This window comes from Gavialis gangeticus, unplaced genomic scaffold (assembly GCF_001723915.1).
Source record: "Gavialis gangeticus isolate Ggan-Ray unplaced genomic scaffold, GavGan_comp1, whole genome shotgun sequence".
Taxonomy (NCBI): Eukaryota; Metazoa; Chordata; order Crocodylia; family Gavialidae; genus Gavialis; species Gavialis gangeticus.
Window position 1 is genome coordinate 220,251,965 of NW_017729032.1, and position 9,190 is coordinate 220,261,154.

At 43.1% G+C, this 9,190-nt stretch overlaps 1 protein-coding gene and 1 long non-coding RNA gene across 2 annotated transcripts in view; both read left to right on the forward strand.

Moving 5' to 3' along the window:
- The window catches only part of LTN1 (listerin E3 ubiquitin protein ligase 1), a 66,433-nt gene that overhangs the window by 52,393 nt on the left and 4,850 nt on the right, over positions 1 to 9,190 (forward strand). The window contains exons 26-27 of the mRNA XM_019524412.1: positions 2,891 to 3,077; positions 4,014 to 4,185. Of these exons, the coding sequence (XP_019379957.1) occupies positions 2,891 to 3,077; positions 4,014 to 4,185 (359 nt within the window). The remainder of the gene's footprint in view (positions 1 to 2,890; positions 3,078 to 4,013; positions 4,186 to 9,190) is intronic.
- LOC109302698 lies at positions 7 to 955 on the forward strand. Its single transcript, XR_002098898.1, has 2 exons — positions 7 to 632; positions 706 to 955. It is a non-coding gene; the product is annotated as an uncharacterized LOC109302698 (long non-coding RNA).

Genomic DNA, 9,190 nt, shown 5'->3' on the forward strand with positions numbered 1-9,190 from the left:
AACTTTTTAAGTTTTTTTTTTTTTTTTTTTTTCGTATTTTTATTTGTGTTCTGTTATCTGTGGTGACAGTGCATGACTTGAGTAGTTATATATATCAGTTGTATAGCAGAGGCAATCATTTGTGTTAGCACTGGAAAGGGAAACTCATGGTTGTGACTAACCAGGGCAGAAGCTATGTAAATATACAGTAGAACTGCTTAACATTCTCTGTTTGCACTGGTATTGAGATCATCTGTTTCCATTTATTTGGTACTGAAGTATTGCCACCAGAACTAGGTCTTATAAGCGCCGAAGAAGGAGAGAAGAGATCCATGACTGCACCTGTTAAAAACTTTTAATCATAATACTCTGAACCAAAAAGCAAAGATAGTGTCTCTAATATAAAATCAATCAACTGAAGAATAAGTTACTGCTGTCAAGCTTCAGAGATCAGAGTTTTTCTTTCCCTGTGTAATTCATTTTATGTAGCTCACCTGCCTGTGACTTGTGATATTCTATCACTAATTCGTATGCTTGTCAAACAGCCACAGGAGAGAGAGGTGCTTAACCTCCCCATGCCCTTACCCCTGAAACACTTAACTGTAAAACCAGGAATTTGGCATGGGGATTCAGGGTTAGGAGTAGGTCAGTATGTGTGATGTATTTTAAAAGTGACCAGATTTTAATTTGGGGGTTATCTAGATCAATCCCTCCTGCTCAGGGTAGGCTTACCTCCATCTAAGTCATCCCAGCCAAGTGTTTATTTAACTTGCTCTTAAAAACTCTCAGTGATGGGGATTCCACAGCCTTTGTGTAATCTGTTCCAGTGCTTGACCACCCTCATAGTTAGAAAGGTCTTCCTAATGTCCAAGCCAAAATTTCCTTGAGGGTAATTTTAAGACAGTTACTGTTTGTCTTGTCTGTCTTAGACACAGCAAATAGTCTAAACTCTATAAACAGTCACATGTGATGATCATAAAAACTCCCCAAATTACTTCTAATATTTGAGAACAAATAGTACATGAGCTATGATGATGAAGCAGGGGTGGGCAATTATTTGGGCTGGGGGTTCACTTAGGGTGTTATGCTGAGCTGTCATGGGCCAGGTGAGCAGCCCCCGCTCCCTGCCTGCCTGCAGCAGCTCACTCAAACTCCCTGAGTGGCTCTGCCTTGGGGCCTTGCCCTGCACTGCTACACCCCAGTGATTCTAGGGTCTTCATGGACACTGGACCAGGACCTGTACAGGCAGGGCATGTTTGGCCAGGTGGATAGAACGGGGATGTGGCAAGCAGGGAGCAGTTTTTGGGAGTGGGGTGGGTAGGTGGGGCCATGGCTGGAGCCAGGATCACAGACCAGAATCATGAGGCAGTGACCTTGTGGGGACAGGGCCTGTGGCAGGGCCACAATTTGCTCCTAGCATGCCCCTGCCTACAGAACAGGTGCCTGTTACAGGGACATGTGGGCAGCAGATCGTAGCTCTGCCCCTGCCCTGGCCCCACCCCTGTGCCATCACTGCCCTGTGATCCTGGTTCCAGCTCTGCCCACCTGGCCTGCTCCCAGACACTGCTTCCCGCCTGCCTGCAGCCTCATTCCAGTCGCCTAGCCACATGCCCTGCCCGCATGGGTCCTGAGCCAGTTTCCATAGAGAACCCAGACTGCTCCATCCAGCACCCCCAGCAGATGGGCCAGGGGTTGATCTGGTGGCAGCAGCATCTGGAAAGAGCTTTTACTTTTGAAACAAAGAGCATATACTTTTACCCTGGAAAGAGCATATGCTTTTGAAACATTTCTTTTGAGATGGGGAAAGGAAGGGCTGCCCTATCTGCCCTTTGTCTCCAATGAATTAATCTTCTTTATTGTCAGTGATCTTCCAGCACTCTTGGTCTCCCATGCAGCCTAAAGCCTACCTTTGCAGTTCTTGATGAACCCATGTTCTTCTGCTCACCATCCAAGCAAAAGCTTAGCAAACAGCCCACTGTCAAATTTATGAATGTTTTCTAAAGTCCAAGAAATAAGGAGTAAAGCATTAGGAAAAAGCAAATGTTTCCAGCCCTCTGTGTAGTAGTTGCCTTAGCACATTTTCTGGGTGTCTAGCACCAGGATATAAAATGATGAGAAAATAATGCTTTTACTAAAGTCAGTGAGATATCTGTAATAGTGACAGCTGAACAGAAAGCTCCAGCTTTAAATCATTGTTTATAAAAAAGAAGGAATTTAATATCTGGGGTCCCAGCTGTGCAGATTGGTACAGTTTCAAGGGTTAGGGTTCTCATATATTGTGTTTCCTTTTTTAATGCATTCATCTACAAAATGAAATAAAAACCAAGTCTCGTTAAAATTTGGCTTGGAATTTTAAAAGGCTGCTTTGTTATCTGAAACATCAGATATAGTTAACTACAGCAGAGAAGCTACAAAACTTGATTAGGGCATTTTTTCCAATCTCGTGGGAAATGGTCTATTTTATATGGCATTTCAGAAAACAGCTTCAACAGCAGGAAGGTAAGTTTTAACTTTTGTCTTGCTAGTGTGAGTGGATTTGCTTTCTTTTGTGTTTGTCTGTTGCCTTCAAACTATGGGTCCTGCCTGAAACCAGTAAGTAACAATAAATTAAAACAACTCCAGGCCAGAATCATCCTTTCAAATCTTCACAATAGCATTCAGTCTCTTTGTTGAACTCTTTTTGGAAGCAGCCCAGAGAAAGTCTGCCGATTCAAGGGGACACTGCTGTTAAAGCTAAGTCCTGCTGTGCAGATTTGAAAAGCGAATTTTACTGTCATAAGTACATCAGCTTTCTGATGGACTAACATGCTTTGTGCTGAGGGGAGGCTAAGCAGACTAGGAAACGAAATCAGTTTTAACGAAGTTTTGTTTTGTCTCTTTCATCACCATGCCGAATGTCATTGTTCTTTAGATCACCACCTGCAGCTCTTATGTCTGTTCTTGCCACTCAAGAGCTCTTACTAGAAAGCATTCTAGAAAATGTTCCGGTTGGAGAGTTTGCTGTGGTTCAACCACTGAGTGATGAGTTCTGCCTTGTTTTAGGATATCTTCTCACATGGAAATTAATATTAACTTTTTTCAAGGCAGCTTCTTCCCAGGTATGTATTTTACTGTTTCTTCTTCTTCCAGGGGGTTTCTCCACACCCTGATTTGGCTTAGATCAGTTTCCATATGATTCCAATGTTTCCATTTGAATATTTTCCTTCTCTTAAGTATGCTACAGCTTCCAACCTCCAGACTGCATAAAATTAGGGGTACTCTCATTTGATCTCTATGTCTGTTAATACCATGATAGAGATAACTACAGGTGTCTCCACTCCACAGAGGGGCGTGGTCTCACTCTGTGCATCCAGCCCCACTTCTTCAGAAAGCAGAGCACTAGGTATAGCAATAAAACACACATACTTGATATGACAGTGTGGAAAGCTACTAAAAGACTATTGAGTAACGCTGCTTAAAAAGTTAAAAATATAATAATAGTTTTTAAATAACTTGACCACTAAATCTTTGACCAGTTCATTGGTGTCAGAACATTTTTCCTGATAGCTTATATGTTCGGCCACACTAAATCATTCTTTGAGAATCATGTAGCTATCTTTCTTAGGTACTTCCAGGGCACCCATGGCTTAATATCTTAGCATCTCACCCTCATTTATGTATGTATCTTTGCAGCATCCTGTGAGTATGTTAGAACTTCCCTAAGAGATGGGGAAGTCCTATGCGCATTTCTCAGGTTGAGAAATGAGGCACAGAGAAGCTAAAGGTCAAATTTTTTAAGGTGTTTAGGTGTCTAACTCCAGTTGATTTCAGTGGAAGTCAAACACCTAAATACTGTTATAAATATGGAATGAAGTAACTTACCAGGGTCGCATAGGAAGTCTGTGTGGGATGGCATATTTAATCAGTCTGCTAAGTACTTGGCAGATCCCTAACAAATGGACCATACATCTTCTGTTCTTAAACACTCCTAACTTTCTTAAACATAGCTACTTTATATTATGGTTCATGTTTACTTCATTTCTTTCTCTCATCAGCTGCGAGCTCTCTATTCACAATACCTTCGAAGAACTAAGAGTCTGAATAAACTGCTTTATCACCTGTTCAGGCTTATGCCAGAAAACCCAGTCTTTTCAGGCCCAACTTCGGAGGTCCCAAATAAGGAAACTAAAACTTTTTTTACAGAAGAGGTTCATTTGGATGTCAGAGGTTAGTAAAATATGTATTTGATGTTTGTTCAAAGAGAGCAACTTCAGTCTTGGTACAGTCAAAATATGATTCTTTGTGAAAGAAAATAAAGATAACTCTTTGCCAGAATTTCCCCATCTTTAACCTCAGCATCATTGGATTGAGTTATTACTAGAAAAAAACTGATGGGGAAATCCTTAACACCAGTTTCTCTTTGTAAATAATGGTGCCACGTGTCTGCACATGTTCAGGTTTTAGACAGTGTAAAAAATGATGAAATTATTAAAGCCTGAAGTGTCAAGTCTGCAGGCACACTTCTTAAGAAGGTGCTTTTTAGGTAGCTTATTCCCAATGGTTAGGCTGTTTTAAAAGAAAAAAAACTATGAAAATAACCTCAAAATACTTGCATTTCATATTCCCCTCCCCCCCCGGCCTGTCTCTCAGCCATTGAGGAATCAGTCTACATGTTCACTGACTACCTGTCTTGTATGCATACCAGACCAGCCTCTGGCTTCTTTACTTTTCATTCCATCCAGGAAGAGCACATACCAACTGCAAAAACTTTCTTAGCCTGACGAAGGGTTTTTGAACCTGAAAGCTTGCTTAATAATTGTTTTCCAACTATTTAAGTTGGTCTAATAAAAGATATCAGATTCACGCAAAGAACCTTGTCTGCCTATGTCCTTAGACCAACACGGCTACAACCTACACCCCTGCATTTCATATTTACATTCACTTATCTGCAGTGTTTGGCTTATAGTCAAAACATTGCAACATTACGTTAGCATATGAAAATTGGAGAGTTAAATTGATGAAAATTGAAGTAGATAAATGTACAAAAAACTAAATTCAGAGTTTAAAATTATTTTGTCTGTGTAAAGGGATATTAGTAGCACAAAAATATATTTTCAAAATGATATTTAAAGTGAAAATATTATATTGAGCATGGGGGAGATGGCACCCCCCCCCCCCGCTTATCCACCATCCTGGCCATTTGCACCCTGTCCCCCTTCCTCCACGTTTATCTCCGGCCCCAGCCCTAGCTGCTCAGAGCTGCTGCCCCTGCTTGGGCTGGGACCAGAGCCGGAGCTGGGGCCATTGACTGCCCTGGAAGTGGGGGGGCAGAAAGTGGTGGGGGGCAGGCAGCAGGAGAGATGGGCACAGGCAAGGGCCTACATTTTTTTTCTGGTTTCTGTTTTTATAATGGGATACTATATTCCTGGTAGTGCCCTCAGAGTGCTCGAACCAAAGGAAAAATCTTCTCTGCAAGCTTTTGGGTACAAATAACCTTCTTCAGGCTAAGTATTACAGATTTCCTCAGCCTGAAGAAGGGTGTCTGTACCCAAACACTTGCAAAGAATAACTTTTTTAGGAGAGCACTGATACTGATAGCCGATTTTTAAGGAGGCATATCGGCTGATACCAATCTGATTTCTAATACCAGCACAGCAGTTTGAAGCGCAGTATCTAGCTGGTAAGCCTGTTATGGTGGAAGGGGTGGGAGAAGAGAAAGGCAGGGGAGGCGGGGGCAGATCGATGCTCCTGTGGTATGGGAGGGAGTGGGGCTGGGGCTGGGGCAGGCACTGCCCAGCCAGAGCAGGGTGGGGCCCGGGACAGAGCTGCAAATGGCTCTTCCAGGGGGCGTGGCTTCTGCTGCTTCATGCACCCTAGGACGGCATGGGGGGGTATGCACACCCTGGATCTGCGTGAGGTGGGGTGGCTGCCACTGCACGCTGGGACTGCACTGGCCTCTTCTTGGTGGGGGTTGGACCAGGCTGCACTCGGGGCAGGCAGCAGTGGCACTGGGAGGGGGTCTACAGTTGTGGGGGCTGCAGCCACCCCAAAATTCGCTGTAGCCCCCCAGCCCCTCTCCCAGCACCACTGCCCTGAGCACAGGACAACCCAGCCCCTGCTGGGAAGAGCCCCACACAGCCCCAACCTTCCCTGCCCCGCGCAGATCTGGGGTCACTCCCTCCCCATGCTCTCCTGGACAAGTGGTGGGAGCCGCTGGACAAGAAGCTCCCAGACAAATGGCATGCAGTGGTAGGAGCGGGTCCGTCTCCCCCCTCCCCCCTTCTGTGCTCCCTGGACAAGCCACAGATTCGGCCCACACCCGCCCTGCTCCAGCTGGGCAGTGCTTGCCCCAGCCCCACTCCCTCCCTCATGTTGGGGGCCTTGATTCCCCCCACCCCAGCCCCTTCTCTTCTCTTCTCTTCCCTTTCCATCACACCAGACTTACCAGCTACAGGCAGCTCTCTAAGCTGCTGGGCTGTGCTCCTCACAGCCTATGTGCTGCACTGTGGCTGCGCGCCTGCACAGGCCGTTTATCAGCCATAACAGGCCAATTTCTGATAGTCAATTTTCTTTATATCAGACCGATGTATTGGTGCACCTCTAGAATTTTTCCAACTATTTTAGTTGGTCTAATAAAAGACATCAGATTTACCCAGGGAACCTTGGCTGCCTATATCCTTAGACCAACAAGGCTACAACCTACAATACCCCAGAACCAAAAAAGGCATTTGGTCTTTTCAGTAATACATTTGAATTAAAATGTGCTGGCGATACTTAGCTAATAGTCTGGCTAATATTTGTCTCTAACTACATTCTGCTTATATAAAACAACAATAGACCAGTCAATAGAATCAATGTAGGATATAGTTTTACATTTAATATTCTGCTGCTAACCAGCTCTTACTGAATTGAAAGTTGTGGCATTAGTTTAACATACCATCTTATCGATGGTGTGTTTGAGTTTCTTTTAAATATGCTAATATTTCCTGCAAGTGCGCACACAGCAAATTTTTGTTAAGAGTGTTTATAGTGGTCACATTTTTGCTTTATACATAAGAATCTTTTCTCAAATAACTCTTTATACCAAATTCGTCACTGACTGCAAGCTCTCTGAAGGCTTATAGTCAAGTACATCACGCTGGTGATCAACTCAAGCTTGCTTTATTTGTTCTTGCAACTTATGTTTCCTTCCACTGTGCTGCAGTTTTTTAGTTAACATTTGCATCTTGCTTGATTTTCCCCCCCCCCCCATTGATCTTCAGTCAAATTCTCTGTCAACTCTGTGTAAAGTTTGTGGCAGAAACCTTGACATCTTCAATAAAGCAGAGCATATAGGTTCTACAAATTTGTACCAGTCTGTAGTAGCTTTTTTGAGTCTTTTCAGCCTTAGCATACAGCTGATCAAGAGTTGTAGTTTGCTTCAAAATATTTCTGTAGAGTCCTTAGACAAAACTAGGGTTAAATATATAATGAAATAATCCACTTACCTTTTGAAATCACTTGCTAAACTTGGAGCAGCTTCAGAAGGGCTTTTAAATGCATCCCTTAAACATAAGTATCTTCAGTCATTTTAAATGTCATGAAGGGGAGATAAATTTTATGTGATCTTGAGCAGGCTTATTACTATTACGAACTTCATTGGAGGATTTCATGGAATACCGCTTTTTTTGTATGTGAACACTTTTTCCATGTTTAGCAGTATTACTTGATCATTTGAATGTATAATTTGTATATTCAGGTTGTCAAATGATTTCACCCTTAACATTGCAACATATAGCTGGCCATGTCCAGACACAAGTTCTGGTATGTAAACATCTATCAAGTGTTTGACCTTAGCCTTTGTTGTTAGTCATTGTGGAAGCTGCTCTGATAAGAAATTGCCTCTTATGTATCTTAAAAGCTGTCTGATGGGTCTAATGTAACTTTTGGCAAAAGAATACATTTTCCAGTAGCCTTTCCTGTTATCCCTTCTAATACCATAGTGTTGTAGTCTTTTTAACTTAAGTCATGTGCGCCAGTTTTCAGATTCATATTTTGCAACAGAATCCCACTTTAGGTATAGGAAGGCAAATGACTTAATGACAAACTGTTGAGCAACTTAGTCAGAAATCCAGTACCCTTGAGCATAAATAGTGAACACGTTAACAAGTATGTTTTCTTCTCCAGTAATTCTGGCAATTATGCCCTCATTTATAGCATTACCATCGTTGATGGCATTTCTAGTGCTCACTTTAGGGGCAAAACTCATAGAATTTGAATTGCAGTGAATGGCATCCTCTGAAAGTCACTGCCATAGACCCACTTGGTTAAGCTGCCTTTTAAAACAGCTTTCTGGCACTCTGATGATCAGAGCAATCTCCATAGGTAGGCAACAACCTGTGAAGTGGTCGTCAGTTTTCTTGATAGTGTCTTGCACACCACTGATGTCAGATACAGTGAAGTTCAACATAGGCTGAAGCATGGATCTTGGAGAAACTGGTGATTTCTGGAAAGAACGTCACTGGACAATTATTATATCCACTAAAAGTGTACTAATAGTACCCTTTTGTCTTACCTGCTTCTTCTGTTCGCCTTTATTTGCACAACATGATTCATTATGCATCAAGCTATTTTCTTCATTTTCATAATATTCAGCAACAGCTTATCTGTTTTGCTGACTTTCATGGCAACCTGTTTAGCATTTACCATCCGCATGATGTGAATATTCTGCTGGCATATTTTCTGGTTTTGTTTTTTCTCTTTTAGTATTTTATGCAAGAATAAAGATAGTATGTATTTAAAATGTTAGCATGTAATAATTTAAGTAGTTACTGCTTACAGTTTAGAAATGGGGGTACACCAGTAGATTGGTCCGTATCATATTGGCACTGATAAAATGAAAATTGACATTATTGGCAGTTGGCTTTTTTTGGGCAGTGTGGCTGATAATGTTGCTGATAAGTGTGTGTAGCTGCAGCATGAGTGTGGCCAGGAATGAAGCCGGATGAGGGAGGGAGTGGAGCTGGGACAGAGGCAGGCGCTGCCCAGCCAGGGCAGGGCACAGGATGGAGCTGCAGGCGGCTCACCGGGGATGCGGTGTGGAGTGGCTCCCACCACTGTGTGCATCTAGGTGGAAGTACAGAGGGCACTTCCTGCTACCCCTGCCCTTTCTGGTTTTGTGCATGAGGCGAGGGTGGGCTGGGGCTGCACTTGGGGTGGGTGGGGGCAGGGTGGGCAGTGGTGGTGCTGGGAG